At 38.2% G+C, this 26,802-nt stretch overlaps 1 protein-coding gene across 5 annotated transcripts in view; it reads left to right on the top strand.

Moving 5' to 3' along the window:
* msi2a (musashi RNA-binding protein 2a) overlaps positions 1-26,802 on the top strand; it is a 194,437-nt gene that overhangs the window by 47,023 nt on the left and 120,612 nt on the right. For all 5 annotated transcript variants that reach the window (XM_067397648.1, XM_067397646.1, XM_067397645.1 and 2 more), the window contains one exon: positions 12,308-12,400. In XM_067397648.1, coding sequence (XP_067253749.1) covers positions 12,308-12,400 — 93 coding nt within the window. The remainder of the gene's footprint in view (positions 1-12,307; positions 12,401-26,802) is intronic.

Genomic DNA, 26,802 nt, shown 5'->3' with positions numbered 1-26,802 from the left:
TGTCTTTTCTTTTTTTCTTTTTTTTCCTCCAAATTTGTCCCTGACTTTATGACTGACCAATAAGCTGTCTACTTTAATTATGATTTGCATACTAAGAAGCATGATTTTGGGCTTTAAAGTAGCAGAGAAGAGAATGTCTCCTTGGCCTCTGGTTGTTCATTTTAATATGCCACTCTTAAGCTATGAATTAGATTCTTGCATTCCAGAGTTTGTAATCACGGGATTTCATTTAGTTGAATAATGGATATTAGAGCAGTTGTGTGTTCTGCAAAAAGCTCTGTCAGAGTCTCTAAACAGGTTGTAATTGCCCTTATCAAAGGGACACAGGGCTATGTGCTGTTTACATTCAAAACCAAACACATTGTGTCACTTAGCGATGCGTATTCATTACAGACTAAGCCGTACTTGAAGGTTTCATGAGGCAGTTCTGATGACAGGAGTATGTGCACAAGGTAAAAAAAGAAGCATCCTCACTAGCAATTTGGGTTAAATAAGCTTACTTTGCTTACTTTGGAAAAATTCAGATTTCCTCATTACATTTTTAGTTTCAATATTTTCAATTTTTAAAGCATAAAATGTGTTGTATCAATTTAATTATGAAAAATGGCATACCTACATACTCTCTCGACCAGCACAGATATGACACATCAGACTCTGTCAAGGAAACTGATAAGTAATCATAGTGTTTAACACGCTATCGTGGTGTTTACTATAAAGTAATCATTGTTTATAGTCGAACGCTCTCACGCCTGATTACGTCAAGCCTGATTCAAGGGTGTACATTGTATACATTGTATCTATGGGATGGATGGATAGATGGATAGATAAATTAAATTTGTACTGTAAACCTTATTTATTCTGGTTCGTTACGTCACCTGTTCTTTATGATGGCCTTTCAGTGAGTACTCACTGTTACCCATCCACTCGAGTGAGAGTGTTTAAAGGGGTTATTTTCTTTTACAGTACTGCTTTAAAATATCATAATTCCTTCTGAAAATTACACTGCACAGAGCTGTTTTTCAAGTGACCCACAATTTTACGAGCCCACGGGCACCATTTGGCAAGGACTGTGTTTTTAATCGCCTTATGGACCTATAGGGTATGGGGAAGAGAGTATAGTGATGAGAGATGGAGAGGTCCTACGGTTCTTTCGAGGTGTGCGACAGGACTGGGTTTATGTGAGGTGCCTAAATCTTTAAGAGCTTAGCAGCAGAGCGTGGCTGAGAAATGAGAGATCTGGGAGCAATTACAGAAGATAGAGAGAGGAGAGCAGAAATGGAGGAGAGATGAGGGGGAGAAACGAGTGAGTCAGTGAAAATGAGATGAAGAGATTTGGTTAGTCAGTGAGTGTGTGTGTGTGTGTGTGTGTGTGTGTGTGTGTTAGAGTAACTCAGTGGTTTGGACTCCCCAGAGGCTGACCAGATGCTGCGTTTCTTGCTTAGATGAACAGCTTCTTTTTGAGGACCTAAGAAGACAGTGCAAATGACAGCTTTAGATTAAGGGCTATTGCGTAATGGGTTTAGCGTTCAATTATCTTCCGTACTGTGGCGTATTTCAGAGTGAAACTTCATTTTCTTTAATAATTAATTAACCTTTATTTAACAAGGCAAGTCACTTAAGAACAAGTTCTTATTTTCAACAACAGCCTGGCAGGAGAGTTAAAACCTTCTGAAAGACATACATTGCTATACACTAGGTATGGGCTTTCAAGCAAAAACAATATTCGAAAATTGCTGGGAATTATTCGAAAATCGCACCCCACCCCCCTCATACACGCATCACTCATGTATAGGCTAATGTGTACACACACATAAACGGAAAGAGTGGGAGAGAGACCATTCACGCTTTCAATCTTTTTTTCACAGTCATTCATAATGGTGCGGAGAAGACTGAAAACGCTCACTCTCCGCACAATTATGAATGACCGTGTGGCCGTGAGCCTTTTACTTTCATTTTCAAATTAGCGCCAATTCGGTAGGGGCGATTGCTTGAATGCTGGGTTCATTTTATTTTTAATGAAAAACACAACAACAAAGCAGTACAATGACAAATCCGCTTAAATGGTCGCTTTTACATTTCGATTTGAAACCAAAAATTCCACCGTCGTCTTGTCAGTCAAGAGTGAGGCAAAGTGAGGTGAAATCTGACTGACTGTTGGCACTTATGTTAAAATTAATTGTAATGTGTCTGTTCTATGCCGCACAAGTCTAGTGTGTGTGAGGCAATATCTGAGCTGATTGACAGCTTTTAGGTGCGTTATTGGCAGCATGCGCCACCCTCTGGTTATAAGTCCCCACCTCATCAAATGGGGAATTTTATTAAGACGATAATCGCACAACCTATTCGCTATTCTATAATTAAATCAACTAATCGAATATTCGAAAATCGTGACACATCCCTACACACACATATACACACACATATGCACTACATTAAAACATTTACTGGCTGTAAAATAAAACATTTACATCGGACAGTCGACAAATACACTGTAAAATATGTGTTGGCTCAACAACAACAACAACAAAAATTAACAGTTTGCACCAATTTTTTGGGAGGTTTGACAACTAAGTGAATTTACGCTCAGCCAACAAGCTACATTGAGTTAGAGTAACTTAATTTTTTGCATAAACCCAAATTTTTAAGTTGATTACTCAAAAAAATTAAGTTGCTCCAACTACCAGAGTTGTAGCCCTGGAACCAAGTAATCTTATCTAGCTCATAATCTTACCTAGCTCAATCTTATCTAAATCAACAGCTATCATAGCACATGCTAACATAACTTATTTAACATGTATATTTAATGAAGTATTTTGTATATTTGAAGTAAATGAAGTAAATGAAGATTGGTTATAGTGTCAATGTAGTGTTTACCGTCATGTATCTACTCTTCAGCACAATGGTAACCACAACTTAATTACAGAAACTTTTTTTAAATGTCAAACATAACAGCATTAAACACTGACAGGTTCTTCCTTTCACTAAAAACAAATTAACACTTAATTTCAACATTTATTCTCCTTATCCTGTCCTGTGCAATACATGCTGGGAACAAAATCCACTACCTAATTTTTAAAGTTATCAAGACATAATCAAAAGTTACTACAACCTATTTTATTTAAAAAAAAAAAATCAATTAATGCAGAAATTCATTTAAATAAGACTATATTTGATTTGATTAATTTGATCAACATTATGTCAACAGAACTCTACAAAATAATGTTTGCAACCTAAAATGTTTAATTTAAAACAAGAAATTAGAATTTTTAACTTGCAACCATGCATTTGTTTTTTAAGTTGGGGTAACCGGTCCCCTGAATTACTTTTTTAGAGTGTGACTTTAACACAAAGGCAAAATGTGTAATGCTTTCTGCAGATTCAAACGCCAATGGGTAAATGTGTTTTTTTTTTTTTTTTTTTTGAGTTTTGAGTTTTGCCTTAAAATAAAGTTCATTTTGGCTGCATATGTATGCATTCTTTGTATTAGAGAAAACAAATCACCAAAGTGGAAAAAGAGTGAAGTTCAATGTTATAAAGAACGACGAGTGCTATTTAAATCAGTAATTCCCCTTTCTAAAACATCCACTATACTGTATATTCTACTATTGCTTTCCTTTTGGTAAATGTAGAGATGTTTTACTATTGGAAGATCATTACAAATCTCCTATTTTTGGGGTTCATAGTATGGTCAAAGTCCCTTTAAGACAAGTCATTTCACTCTGCGGCCATCTTTGAAATGCCTCTCGGGCATCCTGGGCATCATGCAATCTCTTTGAATGGGGAAACATGAAATTCTCCAAAACTGTTCGCCAACCTTACGATTAAATTTCATATTTGAAATCACCAATGAAATCTAACAACAACCAACTCATAAATTTAGTTTCTAAACGCTCGAATCATGACAAAAAAATTGTATTTTTCAGGCTGGAACAAGCTAATGCGCATGCGCAGACCTAAATGCGCGTCTCTTTGGAGGCGCGCGTCTGACTGTTTCTATAGAAACTGATTCTAACGGCTGCTGAAGTGACGCGATGACTTTACCAGTCGGCGATTGGCTCTTATTTAGCATTACACTTTCTCCTATTCAAAACAATACGAGTGACACGTCTTGTGTTATTCTATAGTCTTTGGTATGGTTTACTGCAGTCTGGACCAACACTCGCATTTTTCAAATTTACTGGCTGTTTTGGGAACAGAATTAATAAAACTGTTTGAATTACATAAAGACCATAACCACACTTCTTCTTCTTTTTTTTTTTTTACCATAAAGTAAGTTTGATAGGCAAAGTTTTTGATATCAGCACAGTGATTTGGTTGTCTATTTGGACTGTGAGTCATTTATCTGTCATAAAGTCAGTTGTGCACAGTAAAACCAGGGATAAGTTGAAAGGTTCAATGTTGATCTCATGTTGTCTTTAAAATTAACATTCACATATTTTTAGGCTTTTTAGAACACAGATGGTTGTTCCTCTGCTTGTGTGGCATCATTTCCACATGATTCAGCGCTTGAGTTCTTGTGATCTGGCAGGTTCGGTGGGTCGGTGAGTCTGCTCATTGGCCCCTGTTTAAAAGCTGACGGTGATGAGGTCACAGGAGTTGTGCTGGGTTGCGGTACAGAAGAGGGTTGATCTGAACCCGGCAGCCGTGAAGGTGCTTTACAGAGTGCAGGGCAGAGCTGCAGGATGGCAGTGCCAGCTTGGTGCCTAGTCATCTGTGAGTCCAGCGTCAGGAAGGGAGAGAAGCGACTGTGCCAGCTTGCTTTACGCATCTCTAGCAAAACATCTCTCTCTCTCTCCCTCTCTCCCTCTCTCCCTCTCTCCCTCTCTCTCCCTCTCTCCCTCTCTCCCTCTCTCCCTCTCTCCCTCTCTCCCTCTCTCCCTCTCTCCCTCTCTCCCTCTCTCTCTCTCTCTGTCTCCAGCTGTGGTGTATGGTGACTCAGCGGGACAGTGGGTGCAGAGAGAGAGAGAGAAAAAAAACTGCAGTATTATATTTGAGGTCATTTTTGTTAAACTCTAACATCTCCCAAGCGCAAATGCCCAAATTCAGCCTGAGGCTAGCAATTCATAATCATGAAATTACTATTCCTCAATAGCAATGAGAAATCCTTCTGGATTGTTTTTTTTCTTCAGAATTCTTAATAATGTCAATATTTTTGAGGTTGTTTTTGTAATGTAATGACTAATGGTTGGCTGTTGTAGGTTTTTAAATGGACAATACTGATGTCTAGAGAGCAGAATGAAAATGAATACAAGCTAAGTGTGTTTTTTTTTTTTTTGTAATGTTTTTAAAATGTTTTTTTAAGTTATGTTCAGCAAGGCTGTATTTATTTGATCACAGCAATATACAGTATAAACAGTAATATTGTGAAATAATATTGTTATTGTTTAAAATAACTGCTTTCTATTTTACTTTATTTTAAAATGTAATTCCTGTGATGCAAAGCTGCATTTTTTAGCAGCCATTACTCCAGTCTACAGTGTCACATGATCCTTCAGAACTCATGCTAATGTGCTGATTTGGGGCTCAAGAAACGCTTCTTATTAATAGGTATGCTGCTTAATCTTTTGGTGGAAACCATGAATCTTTCAAGATGCTTTGAATAGAACGTTCAAACGAACAGCATTTATTTGAAATATAAATCTTTGTGTGCTGCTAATGTTATAAATGTATTTAATTAGGGCTGGGCGATATATCGCATGCGATTGTCACGCGCATTTTGTCAGTAAAGCCAGTTCCCTGATTACCGCTAAATCGCCATCACCTGCTTTCAAATGGAGCGGCATTTAGTAGACAGAGCCGTAGATCACTGACAAGCTAAGCAATATCGCGTTCATTATCGCAGATGAATAGCCTACGATAATGAACGCGATATTGCGTGGCTTGTCAGTGAACTACGGCTCTGTCTATTAAATGCAGCTCCATTTGAAAGCAGGTGATGGTGATTTAGCGGTATTAGGGGAACCGGCTTTACTGACAAAATGCGCGTGACAATCGCATGCGATATATCGCCCAGCCCTATATTTAATGTCACTTTTGATCTATTTAATGCATTCTTGCTGAATAAAAGTGTTAATTTCTTTCAAAACAAAATCTTACTGACCCCAAACATTTGAACAGTAGTGATCTCTCAGAACTGTGATGAAAAGTCAGTAATGTCAGGGATACTGTGTGCTGTGATAGTCTGGTTAATTAAGGTGCTTTTGAAAGTTTGTGTTGAAAGATGAGTGAAAATCAGAGAATGCTCAGTAGTTGACATAAATGAAGGAAAACTAAGACTTCTCTTAGTTTCTTAGGAGAAATAAAAGTAGACTCATAAAAGGCCATTGTTGACGCTCTACAGAGCTATAACATCAAGTGGCTCGTATAGCTCAGAGAGGAGACAAGTCTAAAACAAAAACAAATTCTCCATTTAATGCCATTTCTGTCTAGAAGCAATTAGATATGTAAAAGAGATCTCGTTTTTGATTTTTCTTTCTTATGAGAAAGTTTATTTTGCAGGAATGATCTTGACAGATCTCTCGCTCTCTCTTTCTCTGAGAGTATTTTTAGTTAAGCTGCCACTGATAACACAAGAGTTATCACTCTGTGACACCACTGACACACTTGCTGTTTCTATGTGGCATTTTCACATTTCCTGTGGATATTAATTTTGCATAGGAAGCTCACCTAGTGTGCAGATGTCAGCGTCATGTTCATAAATGTGAGCAGGTCTCTCTCTGTTCATCTGAAGGGTGTTAACTGAGAGAATCTTACTGAGCTGTTTCTGTTTGTGTGGACACTTCCTCCCTCTATTCATTCATAAAAACAGCTCATATGAAAGCCAGAACGGAGACGATAACTCAAGTCCACACCACACTGACTTGTTTTTATAAAGAAGGCATAGCAGAAGCATCTCATAGACACTTTAATTTTAGACTGGAAGGATGTGTTGAATTACCACAAATGCTTTAAAATTTCCTGTGTGTGTGTGCTGATCTGGTGTCAGGGGCAGGTGGATGTCTCACCCTGTAATCACCGTTGGGAAAGTGAGAGCCGCTGTGGATCGCTGATGGCTACGGCCACATTCTAATCACTTCTTTTTGAAAATGAACAGAAGGCAGAAAAGCCGAGGGAGAAAGTGCTCTGATTGGGAGCGGGATGAAGAAAAGCTTCTCACAGGAAAGAGGTCTCTGCTTGAACGGATCCCCTCTGGTTCAAGTGGCCTTGTTCGAGAGACGAAGCCAAAGTCAGACAACTGTAATCAGCTGTCCACAAATACTGTCATCCACTAAATCAGGGGCCATGGAGGATAAGAGAGTATGTGCGTGTGTGTGTTAGAGAGGCTCTCATTCTTGTCATGGAGGAACCCTGTGTGTGTGTGTGTGTGTGTGTGTGTGTGTGTGTGTGTGTGTGTGTGTGTGTGTGTGTGTGTGTGTGTGTGTGTGTGTGTGTGTGTGTGTGTGTGTGTGTGTGTGTGTGTGTGTGTGTGTGTGTGTGTGTGTGTGTCATAGAGAGGCTCTTCAGAGTATATTTTTGGCTCTGGCTCTACTGCAAAACTCAGATGCTCATGATTTGGTTCTCTTTTTTTCACTTGTTAAATATCATGTTTTAATGTGAAATGCCATTTTACAGAACAAAACAAATATATCTTTTTTTCAGTTTTATTCTAAAGCTTTTGGACTGCCATTGAAAAGGTTTTAGGTTGGAACCCATAGTTGATCCAAAAACATTCACTGAGCAAAACACCAGAGCCAGGGATAGTCCCCCTAAAAGTAATTTACTCACCCTCATGTCATTCCAAACCTGTATGCATTTCTTCTGCAGAAAACAAATAATATTTTAAAGAACATTGGGGACTAAACAACATTGGATGCCATTGTCTTCCATTGTATGAACAAAAAGAAAAACACTGTCATTTTGAGAAACATTTCTCAAAATATCTTTGTTCCACAGAAGAAAGCAAGTTATATACAGGTTTGGAATGACTCTGTGTGTAAATGACAGAATTTTCATTTTTGGGTGTACTATCCCTTTTTAGGGGACTTATTCTTTACCATTATAGAGGTTTATTGAGGAAACATGTTTTTGAGGAAAACATTCCAGGATTTTTCTCCATATAGTGGTCTTTAACAGGGACCAACAGGTTGAAGGTCCAAATTGCAGTTTCAGTGCAGCTTCAAAGGGTTCAACACCATTTAAAAAACAAAACAAAAACAACAAAAAAAATTATTATTTTTTTTTTTTTTTTACCACAAATGCTCGTCTTGCACTAGTTTTCAGATGAATCTTTTGGTTCTGCGAACGTGCAAAGACTAAGTCAAACGGCCTTGACACAAAAAAAGGTAAAACAACAATGTTGGAGGAGAAAATGAGATGTTATTCGGTACTTCTGCTTACGTCATGCATGACCTTGCCAACGTGATTTTGTAATGCGTAAAGTCGTGGATGTGCATCATAGAGCTAGTGCAAGATGAGTATTTGTGGTTAAAAAAAAAAAAAAAAAATTATATAATTTTTTTTATTACCGATTGTTTCACCATACTCCTATTCCTCGGCATAGTGTAGAACCCTTTGAAGCTGCATTGAAACTGCAATTTTAACCTGTTGGTCCCTGTTGAAGTCCACTATATGGAGAAAAATCCTAAAATGTTTTCCTCCAAAACCTTAATTTCTTTTCGAGTGAAGAAACAAAGACATAAACATCTTGGATGACATGGGGGTGAGTAAATCATCAGAATTTTAATTCTGGAGTGAACTAATCCTTTATGTAAATGACCTCAATGTTACATTTCAAGCTCTTATTTCAAATAGAGGCTGGATATCTTGTTTTCCATATGGCCCCTTTAATATGCTGCTTTACTATGCTAATGTTGTTTACTGTAATGTCACTTAAAATTTGCCAGCAAAAAAGACACCAATCCGATCTGTTTTTATTCTATTCTGTTCAATTCTATCGAGGCTCAGAGAGTGAAAGATGTCCTTGAGAAACACTGTGACCCTGCGACAGATCTCACACACTCAAACACACACACTGCTGCAGAGAGGAGAGAGAGAGGAGACTGTGTCCTTCTGGGAACCAGAGAGAGGTCATTCAGTGTCTGAGTGTGTCCTCGTTCATGCTGTTGGACTCTCCTTCAGCGTTACTGCTCTAAAACACCAGCAGGTGTGCGAGCAGATTGGTGGGAAAGTTACTGTTCTCTTCCATTTCTCTGGCTCCTCCCTGGAGCCCGTCGTCTGTGTTCCTGCCTGTTCGAGCTGAGCTGGGAATACATCTTCATAACTCGGATCTCATTTTAATAAGTGACAGAAGCAGATTCCTGCAGAAATAATGAGCGACGACCTCATATTATCACTAGCCTCTTCCTATATGTCCCAGATAGAAACTCCGCTCTCAGGCAGGAGGGCCCTGTGGTAACAGACTCTGATACCTATGTTATACGTTTTTGCTTGGAATAATGCAAGTTGTATAACACTTTATTCCTGTATCACTGTCTTTTTACCGTGTTGTCTGTCTCTCTCTTCTCCAGGAGGATTTAGGCAGTCGTGTCGGGTTGTCACCACAGAGAAAGCAGGAGAGAAAGTAATTGCGTTGTTGCAGTGCTTGTAGAAATCCCATCAGCCCTGTGGGCAGGCCTGTCACAGAGCATAAAGAGCTGGCTAAAAACTTAAGCATCCACAGACAGGGCAGCAGCGGCGGCGGGCAGGGAAACGCCTCTCGCAGAGAGCAGAGGTGTCACAGGAAGCAGATGAAACGACTGCTGCTAGTGTAGGAACAGGGCTGGCTGCTGTTTCCATTAGCTAGATCTGTGCTGATAAGAACAGGGATGCTGGTAAATATCCAGGCTGAACGACCCTGATAACCCCAGAAAGCCTGCCGGGTGGATGTGCTCTTGTTTTAGGCACTGATCTCTGGCTACTGGCTTGATTTGCATCCGGAATGAGTGTCAAAGACAAGCTGCTGGTGCTGATGCAAATAGACAGGTAGATAGATAATCATGTCTCTTCTTCATGCCCTGTAAGTGAACTTTCAACATCATCTTCAACTCTTGATTGGTACGTTGACTGGTGAGTGTGGTTATTACACATTCAGTAACGGAATACACCGATTTATAAAGTGTTTAAAAAGCTGTAGTGTCATTTCTCTTTACTAGAATTACCAATTGCAAAAACTAAAAAAACTAAACAAACAACAACAAAAAAAAAAACATTCAAACTATTGCTGGGTTTAGGGATGAGAAATATACATATACATCAGTATTAAAGGATTAGTTTACTTCAGAATTAAAATTTCCTCATCATTTACTCACCCCCACGTCATCCAAGATGTTTGTCTTCCTTTCTTCAGTCGAAAAAGAAATTGAGGTTTTTGAGGAAAACATTCCAGGATTTTTCTCCATATAGTGGACTTCAACAGCTACTATTGGGGCTTGGAGGTCCAAACTGCAGTTTCAGTGCAGCTTCAAAGGGCTCTACACGATCCCAGCCGAGGAATAAGGGTCTTATCTAGTGAAACAATCTGCCATTTTTCAACCACAAATGCTCGTCTTGCACTTGCTCTGTGATGTGCCATGGATTACATAATCACATTGGAAAGGTCACGCGTGATATAAGCAGAAATACCGCGGTAGGGTGAAAAACTCCATCTCATTTTCTCCTCCAACTTAAAAATTGTCCGACATTGTTGTTTACCTTTTTTTTTTTTTTTTTTTTTTTTTTTTTTTTTTTTTTGTAAAGGCCGTTTGAATTTGCACGTTCGCTTTATAAACACTGGGTCGGTACTTCCACCTACGTCATGTGTATCCTTTCCAATCTGATTATGTAATACGTGGCACATCGCAGAGCTAGTGCATGACAAGCATTTGTGGTTAAAAAGTATATAAATATATATATTTTTAAAATGACCAATCGTTTCACTAGATAAGACTCTCATTCTCAATCCCACTATATGGAGAAAAATCCTGAATTTTTTTTCTCACAAACCTTCATTTCTTTTCGACTGAAGAAAGAAAGACATAAATGTCTCTGATGACATGGGGGTGAGTAAATTATCTCAGGGATCATGTGACACTAAAAACTGGAGTAATAGTTGCTGAAAATTAAGCTTAAATAAATTACATTTTTAAATATATTTATATAGAAACCAGTTATTTCAAATGGTAATATTTCACAATATTACTGTTTTTACTGTATTTTTGATCAAATAAATGCAGTGTTTATGAGCATATTCCGTACTTTTATTTTGACCGATATTTCATAATACGATTATATTATATGAACATTCCCAGTAGAGATCTGAAAATACAATTAAGCTTTTAAGTTATTGTGACTATTAAAAAAACAAAAACACTGATTTATTGCAACAGTTTTAATGCACTTTTTAATTGGCTATTAAATTTCCTAAAGGTGCATGTGTTTAAATTCTTCCTGCCTTTCTTTCTCTCTCTCGTCTAGTGCACTTTTGTTCATCCTCCTGTCGCCTCTCCTTGTGTACTGTAGAAGCCTTTTGTATTTACTTGGCTTGGGAATTAATCAGTGTTTTAATGCACCTCTCCTTCCCTCTATCCCTTAATTGAGTTTTATGGGGAAAGGATGGATTTTTTTCCCCCTCTGTTATTGTTTTTATGTGTGACTGGAGCTGAAAAGCATCTGGACGTGTGTCAGAGCAGAAGTAAACATGTCAGGGGTTTAACTGTATGGAAGGCTGCGCTAATGGGGCCAAACACATGTGTGGCATCAGTGAAAAGTGATTTGTAACAGCATTATTAGCTGGGAAATCTTGAGAAGGTGCAGCTGGAGAGACTGGAATCAACACTGTCGACAGAAAAGCATTAAATAGAATCAATGACAAAGTTTCTTGTATTTTGTCTTCACTATTTTTTTTTATTTATGTTTATTGTGGGTCTATGTATACTTGCAAATGAACTTCTGTGACTATTCCAACACATCTTAGACAGTGCAAGAGGAAGTTTGTATAGATTTTTTTATTGTCTTTTTTGTTGTCTTTCACTCGTCACATACAGTTCATAAGCTCAAAACTCAGCAAGTATTTATTTTATTTTATTTTTTTTTTTGTGGCACTACAGAAACACTGATACAGTATTTATCTCATTCTCACCATCGTTTTGGTAAAAATGTTGCTCTATTTCTTGCTCTATTTCTCTACTACTTGGTGTTTCATAAATATAAACGTTTGTTACTGAAACCTTTGCAAATGAATGATTCATCTCTTTCTCTTCCTCTGTATTATCTATTGATCTAGGTGTCCGCTGGCTCTGAAGTGTTTTGGTTTGCTCATGTTTTTCTTTTTTCTGTTTCTCTCTCACACCAGATGGTCACAAGAACAAAGAAAATATTTGTGGGTGGATTATCCGCGAGCACAGTCGTTGAAGACGTGAAACAGTATTTTGAACAATTTGGAAAGGTAAGACCAAAACAAAAATTCTAAATTCCAGTATGAACATCTTCAGATTTCCATGCCTAGACAAACACAGACTCGCTCATGGCTGCTCCGGATGTGTTCGTTACAGTGCAGGGCTGGAAATGAGGGCACAGGTGTATGAAGGCGGTGCGGTTGATTCAGGAAACTGTTGCTGCTGTTTTCAGTGATGTTGAAACTTACAGACTGTAGAATGAAGTATTTTTATCAAAACATTTACTGCCAAGTATCTGACATTGATTAGAACCTGAAAGTCTGGCTGTGGCTGGGGGTGGGGTTTGAGTGTGTGGGGTGGGGTTTAAGTGTGGCTAATGAATGGGGTGGAGCTGGAATGTGTGGGGTGGGGTTTAAGTGTGGCTAATGAATGGGGCGGAGCTGGATGTGTGGGGTGGGGTTTAACCCTTAAATGCGTACCTTGGGTCTTTAGTGACCCGGGACGTCATTCACTACCCACCTCCTCATTGATTTTTAAAGTTAGAAAATCAACCTTGGTATTCCTCAATCAATTTATTATAAATAATATAACAAGAAAAAAATCATAAAATTATAAAAGAATGCCTGTTTTTGTATTCATTTTTTGTAAAAAATTGTATAGGGTCGCTAACGACCTGAGGTGTGTACATATATTTTTTTTTCTGCACAACAATAATTGAATCTTAGATGATGGAATAAGTGCAGTTCACCTTTATTCCACAAGGTGGCAATGTCTGATACACAATGCTGAAGTGATGACTCATTCAGACAGAAAACGAAATAATAAGAAAAACATGAAATGTCTCAGCGATTTACTGCAGAGCAAGTACTGAACGCAATCAAATATGACTAACTGTTACTGGATGTATCTGGTGAAGCTGTTAGCGATCGAAATATTGATTTTGAAGATGTTGAAAATTATATAGTTTTGAGAATACGTTTGAGATCGCGAATGGGCTCATATTAGTGACCTCAAGCATAAAGATAGCCTATTTTTTGCTGGGAAATGATGAGGACGGTGATGATGGCATAAAATATCTGCTCAAATCGAGCCCTTTCAAGCTCCAAAAGGTAACAAAATATGATTTATTTTATTGTTCTGTAATTGTTACTCTAATATCAGAGGAGTTTTATATTATCGTGACAGGTAGAGATCATTCCATGTTAGATATTGATCCGGGTCGATAAAGACCCGAATATGTAAGAATGATTGGCGAAACAGTCATGCATTTAAGGGTTAGGTATGGCTAATGAATGGGGCGGAGCAGGGATGTGTGGGGGTGGGATTTAAGTGTGGCTAATGAATACGGCAGAGCTGGAATATGTGGCTAATGAATGGGGAGAAATGTGTGAGTTGGGGTTTAAATTATGCTAATGAATAGGGGTGGAGCTAGACTGTGTGGGGGTGGGGTTTAAATGTGGCTAATGAATGGGGGCAGAGCTGGAATGTGTGGTTAATGAATGGGGAGGGGCTAATGAATGGAGGCGGAGCTGGAATGTGTGGGGGTGGGGAGTTCAGTTGTGTTCAACTTCTCCTGGATTTAACCGATTGGCGAGATTTGTGGCTTGCAGGCTGGGGAGGAGTTGAAAATGGAGATGTCAAGTCAGACACCTCCCGTAATGATGTTCATGCAGTATTTTTATCACAGATGAAGTAGATTTGGGTGCAATATTTATCGGATACTTGACATTTCAGAAGTTTTCATGTATTACCACTAACAATTTTCATTCAGTGCTTTATATACTGCTCAATGCAGCGCCTGCATGTACAAGATTAAAGTTCAACATAAGCCTATACTACTTAAAAAACAATAAACTTGAGTCTTGAGGGTTTTTTTTATCAGTTATCAGTTGATAAACATGACACTATAACATTACATAATGAAATATAACATTATGTTTACATGAAAAGAGTTTTTGCTGTTGTTAAAACACTGTGTCTATGTGACATCGTCTCAAGTCAGGTAAAATTTCCAACTGGCATGTACTGCTTCAAGTCCGATGCTGATTAGTCTGCATGAAGTCCAACAAACCTTACTGCTGGGCATAGAGAGATTAAAATTGGGAGTGGTGTTTGGGCCGGGAGTGGGTGGGATTTGAAGCATGGGTATGGCTAGATTTTTGTGGTTAGGGATACGGGTGAAGTTGGATTGTATTTTTACATGGATATTGTTACCATAGTTATACAAATTTTCAACTCTGAATGAAGGACTGCAGTCTGTTACTATTACCTGTCTGCTTACATAAATAAAAATGAATCAAAGAGTAAATATTCATCACAACAGCTGCAATCATCTAGGCTGAGCAGGAATCAGTGTGATTGAACATGTCGTCTGAAATCAGAGCCCCCCTCTCGTTCCTCCCAGCTCTCTCTCTTTCTCACAGACTGGATTCAGCCTCTTTCTCAGGTGGATTTTTATGTTTATTAAATAAACTGACCATCCGCTGCACCCTGCCATTATCTCTGTGTGTCTGTGCAGCACTGAGACTCCCGCAGACAGGAACCCGATCCTTTAGATTTAAAGAGAGAGACAGTTGTCAGGCCATTCACACGTCTGGACTGGACATGTTTGGAATTTCTAAGTGCGCTTAAATGCCATCATTTATTTGTGTGTGTGTGTGTGTCAGTTGTCTCTGCATGGATGTGGTTTATGTGCTTCTGTGATCAGAGTTTGTGTATGTTTCTAATTTTGTGTAAGCGTGTTTTTTGGGTAGTTGTGGCGGTTGGTTAAGAACTGAAATCAGGAAACAGGTGGTGATTTCACAGTTTTCTTACATCTCTCAGGAAAAACACTGTGGAAAGACGTTTTCAGTGTTTCGTTCACTAAACAAAGACACCAAGGTGAACAACAGTGCACAGTTTTGACTTCTGCCCCTCGCAGCCTCTTTTTCATGCACATCTAATTAAATCTAGTGCCTGTTCTGGTTTATTAGTCTGTACTTTTTGGTTTAGTACCGGTGGTCCACTGCGATGGAGGGAAAGAAGCGGAGCAGCCGTTATTGAGCACAAACACTGATGTTCTTCACGCAGGTGTGTGCTCATACAGGGAAGGGAACATACACAAGTGTGTACTAGAGAGTTCACTCAAGTGCAGCTCTGAACATCACACAGAGACACAGCTGGCCATCGCTCAGAACGACTCCCTCCACAGACACGAGAGAGAGAGAGAGACTGCTGCCACCTCAGGGTGCTTGTGTTCTTCCGCTCAGAGGAAACAGAGAATTGTTTTCAGAGGATACAATGATGGTGGGGTCAAAGACAGGAAATGTGTTTCTGATATCATGGCAGATGTTTAGTGTGCATTGAGATTTTCTAAATAGCAAGTCGGTAATTAAAAAAAAAAAGCCGATGACTGTTTCCGTTTGTGTGGCGTCTGAGTGTATCGCTTCATTTAGTGACATGAATGCGTAATAACTTCAGCCAAATGGATTTAATGACCATTAGCAGATGTTCACTGCCCCAGCTACTGCAAAACGACTTGCACACTCCATTTAAAAACACTGAAATAGATGCAGGAGGATTTCACTTGTCTAAGGTCTAGAAAAAATAAAAATGAGAGTGTGCAAGAATTTCCTCATTCTTTTTGGATTTTTTTTGTATTTGTCATATTTATGTCACTGAAAATCTAGTGTCTGTGAGCTATCATTCTGATAGCTTTAGTTAGAGGTGCAAATTTTCAGAACTTTACATTTTGTGGCCCATTTAATACCACATCTGCTTTCAGTGTGTGTATATTAGTCATACATTTGCCTACAGCAAGTGCACTTACACAGGTCAAATAAAAGCATCTTTCCTTTTCTAATTTTCATTAGAAAGCGTTGCTTCAGAAATGAGCATGGTCTTGCTCAGAGTTTTGCCTGATATTCTTGTGACTTTGTTGTTAAGGTGTGTGTTGTTGTCTTTTGAGATGATATATTGTATGAGATATTGTACACTCATTCAAAAGTTTTTTTTTTTTTGTTTGTTTTTAATAAAGTAATATTTTTGTTCAAGGATGCATTAAATGGTTCAAGTAAAAAGATTTATTATGTTAAAAATTTCTATTTGAAATGCTGTTCTTCTAAAATTTCTATTCATTAAAGAATTCTAAAAAAAAATGGTCATGGTTTTCATAAAATATTAAGCAACATTACTGTTTTCAGCATTGATAATAATGCTTTTTGAGCAACAACACAGTGGAAAAGTAGCGCAGTGGAATGGAAAAAACGTGTTCTCTGTGAACAGCCCCTTGGTCTGCATTAGAGACTTCTTTCCAAAACATGACAATCTTATTGACCCCAAACCTTTGACTGTTGTATTAGCACACAATAGCTTTCTAGATGTTTATGAGCTTCAATCTGGTGTTTAGTTGACGCCAATGGGAGAGAAAAAAGAGAAAGCCCCTGTTTAATTGTCCTATTAATTTTAAGCAACTTCTTTAGAGAGTCTTATTATCTTGTTGAAACCTTAATGGAGGTACTACTGATTTCCTAGTGGGGTCAGTTTGAGGCGAGTTGGGAATAGAATGATGTTCAAATATACAGACTCTCATTGGATGGGATTTCTAGTTGTTGTCACTGTGGGACACAGTCTGAATTCTCCTGGCTCTTCATATGGTGGCGTTTGCAGGCATGAGATAACATCCCCCTCTCTGACATTTAGAGGAGCTGATCACTTGGATGCTTGTGTGTCCACAGGGACTACAGGAATACACCCAACACTGCAGCATTAGTGTGATATGTAGGCTTCATCCCTCTGTAAATGGAGTGTGTCTGTGTGGTGATCTCGTACTGGCTTTGATACTGATCCTGAAACAGGCCAGTGCTCCTCAGGCATCCATGATACCCAGCTGCATCAGTCTGGCCCATGTGAATCTCAGAGAATTATGACCAACCTGCGATTGACAGCAGCTCTTCAACCAAAAGAGCAATGAAATTGAAGTGTCATATTGTCATGTGCTCTTGACAGTGCTTCTGAAAAGAAGAGAAGTGATCTGCCTTTTGTGCTTTTGGTGTATTTTTAAACACTCTGTTCTAAAGCATTTTAAGGCTTCATAAGTGCACTTCAAACATGAAGGCTGTTCCAAAAAGTCAGCAACTTAATTATGCTGCTAAATTCAAAGGCAGTCACTGAGAAGTCAATACCAGCATGTAAATTAAAAATAATGAATACTAAAACATGAATATTTAATTTAATACTGAAATATATTGATAAAAATTAGGGATGATATACAGTATTAGGACTGTAATGGTTATTGGCTGATATTTGATAGTTTAGTTTTTTTTAATTAGTATTGGTTGATGTTGAATTTTTATTGTGTGATTATTTGATATTAAATTGTTTGGCACAAATGTTTAGAAATATTTAACCCTTTAGTCTTGTATTTAACCCTTAAGGGGTCCAATGTTGTTTGGCCCCTGGTGTTCTTAAAAATATTATACAGATTTTGAGACATGAGGATTAGTAAATGACAAAATGACTCTAAAATGATTTTAGAGTTTTATTTTTATTAGAAAAATTAGTGTTTTGTTTTTAATACTATTGAGGATGACTTTACATTGTTGTACGTTTAATGTAAATGCACTCAAAGAGTTCAGAATACTCAAATCCTTTGAGGTAATAGGTTTCTTCAAATGTTTTAAGTAAAAAAACTCATTTTTTTTCTAAGTTAGTAGAACTTAAAATTTTTGTGACAAGTGGGACGGGGCCAAGAGCCATGGAAGCAGAGCAAGCCGGTGTGGTGCACAGGTGTCTCTCATTAACAATCACGCCACCAGCATCGTTCTCAGCCTTGCCCCACTCATCATAATGTTAATTACATACAGTTAATTTACATAAACATCACATTCAGATATTCATGGTTAAATGTAAGATAGCAAATAACACATGCTATTATAACTATCAAAGAGACTGTTATTATATACTTGCATGCATATAATCAAACAGCAACAAACATAGACTCTACTCTCCTTACCACAATGGAAACCTACAAAACTAACATAACAGAACCCCCTCTAAATCCCAACATAACACAACATTAAACACTAACTTATGTCTCCCTATGTTAATCTGGTGCAAAAACACAAAATAACACTTAATTTCAACATTTATTTTCCTTATACAGTCTGATGCAAAGCATTCTGGGAATTAGAAATGTGCTGCAACTCAGTCATATCAAGTTCAGCTTCAATCAAATTTTGAGTTCACACAACTTTTTTCTATTAAATACAATGAACTTTCATTATTATTTGAGTGATACGAACTCATTTCATTTAATTAATGTCACTGTTCGGTTTGAGTTTGAGTTTGAGTCACAATTATTCTTTTTGCCAATAGACAGAACATCATAGATGTTGTTGATAGACTTTAATGTATATTAAATTATTCTTTTAAACTACTCTAATCCACTTGTGCCTTTTAAAGTTATGATTTAACTTCAACTTGCAAAGTTTTATGTCTTTAGTATATGAACTCTGGCAGACTGAACAGCTCTGACAGTACTGAAATCTAATTGGGTTCAGTGTGAGTCTCTCAGACTGAGTATGTGCTGAGTGCGCAGAATTTTTTTCTCTACCTTTGCGGTTTGATCGCTCACGTACTTCGGTACATAAACTCACAACCTCTCCTGAGACGACTTCCGCCCACAGGCTGTCCTCTTAAAAGACAAAGAGTTATGTCCTTGTTTTTCCTCTTTCTCTGCCCTGTGTATGCGTGTGTCAGGAGAGAGAGCGTTGAGCCAGAGTGGATGAATTAACATCTTGCTCCAGATTAGGAGGATTTTTGTCTAAAGCCTCTTATTTCGCACACTTGAACAAACACACTTGTGTGTGCTTTGGTGTTCGTATGTGTAAGCTTTTTTTGTGTGTGTAAATGTCCTGAGTAAACAAAGCTTTTCTTTGTGATATCAGGCAATTCAGGCTGAGAAGGACCTCACATACACACAAACACACACACACAGCTCAGAAATGGTATCTGGCCTTAAGTAACCTCATATGTTCACATTCATTCATGCTTCATTTGTCTCCTGCTGTTTGAATGTCTCTGATGAACAGAGAAATTAAAGGATTAGTTCACCCATAAATGAAAATCCTGCCATTGTTTACTCACCCTTGTGCTGTTCCGGAAGAAAGAAAATTATTTTCTTTTCTTATGTGGAACACAAAAAGAGAAATTTTGACAAATCACAGTGACCAGGGGCTGAACTGAAAATCACCATAAAAGTAGCCCATAAGATCTGTGCATTATATTCTTCTGAAGCCAATACCGTACAATAGCTTTGTGTGAAGACCAGATCAAAATTGAAGTCGTAATTCACTGAAAATCTCCTTTTGTGGATCAGCGATGAAAGAAAATGTTTGGAACAACATGAGTGGTGTGATGACAGGATTTTCATCTTTGTGTGAATTATAAACTACAGTTCAAATGTTGGAAAGTCTTTTATGCCCACCAAGGCATTTTCAAATGTAATATATTCCTGATTGCAAAGCTGAATTTTCAGCATCATTACTCCAGTCTTCAGTGTCACATGATCCTTCTAATATGTTGATTTGCTGCTCAATAAACATTTATCATCAATGTTGAAAACGTTTGTGCTGCTTAATATTTGTGATGCTTGTTTCATGATTCCTTGATGAATAGAAAGTTTAAAAGAACAGCATTTATTTGATATAGAAATAAATTATGATGTTATAAATGTCTTTTCTGTCCCTTTTGATCAATTTAATGCATTCTTTTTGTATAAAAGTGTTCATTTCTTTAAAACGGTAGTGTATATTTTTCACTTAAATTTTTATGATCTTTAATTTTGAATCTGCAGATGCAACACACTCTCGTGGGATCTTCTGCCCAGGGAGACATTTCAGACAGCCTCAATATGTCTGTGGCCCTGTGACTTTGGAAAGGTTTTAATTATAGTGAGTTTTGCAAGTGAGGTTTCATTTCTGTGTCTGTGGTGACCTCTGACCCTCTAATGCAGCTCAGCTAAAGGCAATCTGAGGAAAGAATTCATAACTCTCTCTACTCATAACATGAACTCTCACTAAAATGTTATGTTTTTATTTTCTACTTGTAAGATGTGATTTTGCACACGAATTAAGTAACAATTCATTCTTTCTCTACATTCTTTCTCATTCTTTCTGTTCTGTTGTGAACATGTTCTGTCTCTCAGCTCTGATATTTGCAGCATTGCAGCACCCCTCATGTCCATTTCCTTTTTCTTGAAATATAATTGAATCACCCCTCAGTCTCTCTAGTGACTTTTGTGGTTATCATCATCATCATCATAGTGATCAGACAAATGAAATGAGGCTGACAAAAAAGAGGGATTTGACTCTGAATCTAGCTTTAATCAACAAACTTGGCCTCTGCCCATATCTTCCACTTCCTTTTTTCTTTGGCCCCTGATTGACCCATTTGGTTCTAAGGTCTCAGACCCCTGCGACAAGCTTTTCTGAAGCTGTGAGTAGCAGTAGCATTCTGGGTAACTGATTTTTGATTTGGAGCAGTGCAGAAAGCTGGTATATAGGCTTTTTGCACCCAAGGAAACTTTTCATAGTTCTTAGATCTATTGGCGGAAGTGTCTGGATTTTTCCTTGTACGCACCGCAGGATCTAGGAATTATTTGAAGGGGCTTTCGCACCGAATACTTCTAGGAACTTAGTTATAGGAACTAGCCACTAGGATAGTTCCCCAATAAATAATTTCTCCCCCTGGCCATGTTCCTGGTTGCATTCACATCGGAAATAGGAACTCTGAAGTCGCCAACAGTGGCATCTTTAAGCACAGCATTTACAAACACCAAAAACCGGTGGGTGGAGGATGCCGTGTTCTGAGCTGTGTTTGTTGTGTGTCCTGAGTTTTGCGATAACGGAAATGGAATATAAATGCATAATTTACGCGACTGAAAGAGCAAAAAGTGGGGCCAAGAGAAAAAAATCTCCTTTGACAACTTTCAGTATTACACATCTTCGAGGCAGAGAAAAGAACACAACCCTGCAGACAACAGGTAAATGCCGTTATCACTGTTTTCCATGTTCGTGAATTAAATATGTTTTTAAAAATGGCAGGTGCTGGTGTTTGACATGCGTTTGACCAATCAACGTACACTTACGTCACTGGTAGTTCCTATAGTGCTGCTTTAGACCCTACTCTGAAGTAGGAGATAATTTAGTTCCCCCCAAAAGAGTTCCTGCGGTACACACAAAATCCAAAATACTTCAGCCAATAGTTCTAGGAACTATGAAAAGGTTCCTCTGGTGCAAAAGCCCGTTTAGTTCTAGGCTGAGAGGTCCATCTATCACTAGGGAGAAAATCCAACGCAACTTTGAGGGGACCAAGCAAAGCGTGATTATGTTTACATCAGAAATCTGCTCAGCTAGTCAACCACATGGAAAATGTTAATACTTTTTCATACACTGTCTTCTTTCTTTGTATAACAGTTCTAATAACGTATTAGATAGGCTGTTAAACAGATCATAAACTAATAAAGAATGAGAATGAGAGCTCTCATGCTCAGGCTCTCGCCGTCAAATTAAAAGTCACAGCAAGAAGCGCGGCTTACATCACTTCAGAAAACGGCCTACACTTGTAATGTTTGGTTCGATTAAAACGAACCCTGGTGCGATTGCTTGGTTAGTGCAGTTCATTTGAACATATGTGAACGCTGCCATCCGAACACTGGTGCACACTAAACAAGCGGACCGAGACTGCTGAAAAGATGGGTCTCGTCCGCTTCCAAACGAACTCTGATGCGGTTCGAATGATATATGAATGCAACACGGACCAAAGACATGTAAACAAACCAAAAGACAAGACCCTAAAAAGGACAGAATCCTCACGCATGTCGGTTTTTCTTGTCATAGTTGCAAGTTTTCCCATCACAGGCATCAGACGTGCGTCTCCACACAGCAGATTGTTTGTGTGTGTGACGAATGGATTCCCGCCGCTGTTTTGAGTACTTTACACATTTTATAAGCTCTTCACGAGTTCCCAGCTGGCCAAAATACCATCATATACAGGCTACACACAACGAGCTCATTTATCTCGGCACACAGCATTGTTTTGGATGTTCGGTAAGTTCCGTCATAAAATCTGACCAATCACGTTGTGAATGTATCCCTATGCCTTAAGGTTCGGTATCTTTTGGTTCTGTGATAAAATTGCCAATCTGCACGCTAATCGGATCAGGACTAAATGTTTTGTTTTAAATTGCCAATCTGAACGCTAATCGGATCAGGACTAAATGTTTTTTTTTTTTTTCCTTCTTCTTCTTTGGTCCAGACCAAATGAACCAAACGAACCGAACTACAAGTGTGAATGCACCCTAAGTTCTCGGAGAACCACCAAGTTCCTTGAACCACCTGGTGCGAAAGCCCCTTATGTGTACTTGACCACCACCAAGTTTCTTTATACTCAAAGAGATAATTCTGATTCTGTATTTCTTTTATACAGTTTGTGAATCATAAAAAAAAGTTAAAATTGATGATTTGAGAATCACGCTGAGAACTTTTCTCATTGCAGTCTTTAATTTAAAAGACCGAGAAGGCAAGTTTGTGAATCGGGGAAAAAAAAAATTGGTGATTTGTGAATCATGCTGTATGAAAACTTTTCTCATTGCTGTCTTTTAGACAGAGAGGGCAAGTTTCAACACGTCTTTAATTAGCGCTTCTTCACAAGGTTTTTGTGGCGTAACAGCTGTTCATGCAATCTGGGTATTTAGTTCATTGATAAAAGATGAACTACAGGCTCCTCTGACATGCTCAGAATCATTTTTGAATCATTTATTATTATTATTATAATTATTATTATTATTATTTTTTTTTTCCCTTTATATTGTTCTGCTCTCTCTATGGAGGGTTAATGTCAAACTCAATTAGATCATTTCAGTAATTTCCAGCTTTCTGTTCTCTGCTTCAATTCGTCAGTCATACAGCTAATCACACTGGTGTGTGTTTGTGTGTGCGTTAAGAAGGTGGGAAGCTTCTAGATTGTCTTTTGACCTGAAGGAGCTGGTGGCAAGCGAGAGAAACAAGAAGATAGTTTCTGACTTTTTGCTGCCTAAGTGCTTGTGTGACCTTTAAAGAACAGCCTCCACACTTTAACTGTGTGTGATTTTAACATAGCTATAATATGAAATGAAATTTTGAAGGAGAAAAAAGAAAAAAAAAACCTAGCCCAGAAGTTAGCTAAATCTCATATACTTCATTTTGGAGACATCTGGTAGCTTCGCTTTTCTCTTCTCTTCTCTTCTCTTCTCTTCTCTTCTCTTCTCTTCTCTTCTCTTCTCTTCTCTTCTCTTCTCTTCTCTTCTCTTCTCTTCTCTTCTCTTCTCTTCTCTTCTCTTCTCTTCTCTTCTCTTCTCTTCTCTTCTCTTCTCTTCCTCATTAGGATGTGATGATGCTATCTTCAGCTCTGTATTAATTAGCTGTTGTTTTAATTCTTTGGAGTGCGCTGTGTTTTGCTTTGTTCTCTCTACTGTGTTTACTGATCTTCAGTAAATGCGCCCGGAGTCAATCACACACACACTTCAGTGACAAGTTTGCTGATCGCTGCCAGCAGTACCCTGAGCCAATGAATGATGAAAGACACTGATCTACATTCACTAACGGGGAGTACAGGCGAGCAGCTAACAGAGCAAGAAAGAACAGCTACGTCTTTAAGTGTTGACAGATGTCGTACAACTGTGATTCAATAGATTTATTCCTGTGACGGAAGGATCAGATGTTTAAAGGAGACGGAAAATGGAAAACTTCCTTGCTCTGTTGAAATAACCAATTTGGTTACCAGCTCAAATCTTTAACCAATCGGTTAGACCAGCCCATGGGTTTTAACCTTTCAGAAAGTCACTGATCTGTTCATCAGGGATTATTTGTGCAATTCTGCAATTTTTGAAACTTCTACCTAAATAAATAATTTTTTGTGTGAGGTTGGAGTTGTGTGTGTGTGGTGATTACAGTGAATGAATGTTTAGGCGGGGAGAGGTAATCATCGTTAGCACTAACAGACTGCTTCATTAACCAGGCTGACCTTAGTGTCTCCACGCACAAATGTGGGCACATACACACTGGCAGCTTCTCGGATGACATGAGCATCTATTATCCTCAATCCACACTTGCATGGTGTGTGTGTGTGTGTGTGTGTGTGTGTGTGTGTGTGTGTGTGTGTGTGTGTGTGTGTGTGTGTGTGTGTGTGTGTGTGTGTGTGTGTGTGTGTGTGTGTGTGTGTGTGTGTGTGTGTGTGTGTGTGTGTGTGTGTGTGTGTGTGTGTGGAGAGAGGAATAAGATTGGAGACTCTAGTATGCTTCATGGTTTGAGGTCCCAGATGACCGTGTGTGTGAGAGGGAGAGAGAGAGAGCACTAGCCAGTGTAATTGAAAGGCCTTCAGAGTGAAACTGTGTGTGTCAGTTTATTCACAGCTGTTTGAGCTGCTCTAATTGGCCACTGTACACACACACACACACACACACACACACTTACACACCATGAAAATGGGAGTAAATTACAGAGTTTTGTCATGCATATCAATAAATTAATGTATTGCACGGCTGGAATACTCAATTCTGATTGGTCAGTTGTGGATTTGAGCCCTCAGTGCTGTATGTGTGAGTTTGGTTGGGATGCTGCCTTACACCGTGTCCTAACCAGATGCGATGCGTTAATTCCAGTGGCAAACAACCAGATGCGACGCAACTGTGAGACATGATAAAGTCAATCAAAATTCACATCCAATCAGAAGAGCGCATGGGCGGGCTCTCTCTGCAAGCTCTTGGCACTCGTAACAAAATGGATAAGTACATAATCAAATTACTGAATAATACACCATTTTAACATTATTAAAAATACATACTGAGTTACTGAAACAATTTTTGTCATAGAATACAGTCAGTTTGAACATTTTTGTTTAATTTCATTTGATCTGAGGTGAATTGTCTGTTGATGCTTTCAGCATGGCTATAAAAGACACACAAAATGACATTCAAACTCACATTAGATGCTTTTAACATTAAATAAAGCACATAAACATTACCTGCGATTATCATTGCCATACTTTGTGTTGTTGTTCCAGTTGTGCCATCGCAGAAAAATGGAAACCGTTTCTAATAGATTTGTCGTGTGTTGCCATCGCAGATGGTAAGGACAAAAACTGTGACTAATATGGAAGAGATAGCTTTTATTGCATGTTGCGGTGTCGTCACGTCTTGTTAGGACACTTAGAAAGTCGTTGTCTATGCAGACTAGTGGATTTCAACCAAGGGACCTCAGCACAATTCCAAGTAAATGGTTTCAAAACAGTTTAAATTTGTTACTTCGAAAACTCAGACCTGGAGAAGTCATTAAAATTAATAAATATTAAAAAGTCATGGACATTATTTTAATTGATAAACATTTTTCTAGTTGTTGATTCTAAAATATTTCATTAGGTTTTATCAGAAATTTCTGTTAATTAATGTTAAAAAAATCACCTGTAATCAAACTATTAGAAAATTAAGTTCTTGAAACTTGTGGAATTACGGAATATATTTATTTTTATTATTTCAGTTATTGTATTTGATTTTATCTTTTTAAATAAGCATATTTGTCATTACAGTGGTACTAGAAATATCTTAACCTAAATGGAGGTCCTATTGAATATTGTCTTGGACAATGGAGGGCTCACTTTATGGTTTAAGACTAAAGAGTAGACCTTCTCTCTTCCACAGGACACACTGAAGCACAGTCATGTCTGTTTTTTATGCAATGTTACACAAGCTGCAGATATCACAAGACTTGTCTGAGAAAAGTGCCAATTCAAAGTCAGGTGATTTTTAATTAATATAATTTAGGTCTAGTGCTGCAGTCATGTCAGCTTAGTGAGATGAGTCATGTGCAACCTGTATTTATCCGTCTCCCACATTAGAAACAATAATTTAATGATTCAGCGTCTCAAAGACTGGACTCTGTTCTCTTGTTTTGAAACGAGAGACTGAAGTGGCCATGTTGATTTATGCTGGAAGTTTTGACCCCTGCATTCACACTAACGGCACAGCTAACACAGCTGCTGGGAAAGAGACAGACAGAAAGACAGACGGCAAAGATGTAGCATCAGTCTAGTTGGCATGAACGGTTAAGCAGTCACTTCAGAAGGACAGGTACAGAACAAAGTGGCCAAAAACACTTTCAGCTGATCTTAAAGGGGTGGTTCAGTGTTTTTTTTTTTTTGTTTTGTTTTTTGTTTCTAGGCTTGATTGTGTTTATGGGTTGCAGTTTAACATGTCTTAATGCTAAAATATATATATATTTTTTTTACCTTTATTCTACACTGATTCCATTGTCATTTGAATGGCTGGTTTAACTTCCTGATTCTATGATACCACTCCCTCCGAAATACGCAATGTGCTCAGATTGGTTAGCTGACCCAGTGTTTTGTGATTCGCTGAAGCGTCCAGAACTATTAGTTG

Source organism: Chanodichthys erythropterus, chromosome 10 (genome assembly GCF_024489055.1).
Source record: "Chanodichthys erythropterus isolate Z2021 chromosome 10, ASM2448905v1, whole genome shotgun sequence".
Taxonomy (NCBI): Eukaryota; Metazoa; Chordata; class Actinopteri; order Cypriniformes; family Xenocyprididae; genus Chanodichthys; species Chanodichthys erythropterus.
Note: the sequence above shows the minus strand (reverse complement) of the source record. Positions and strands in the feature narration are given on the sequence as shown.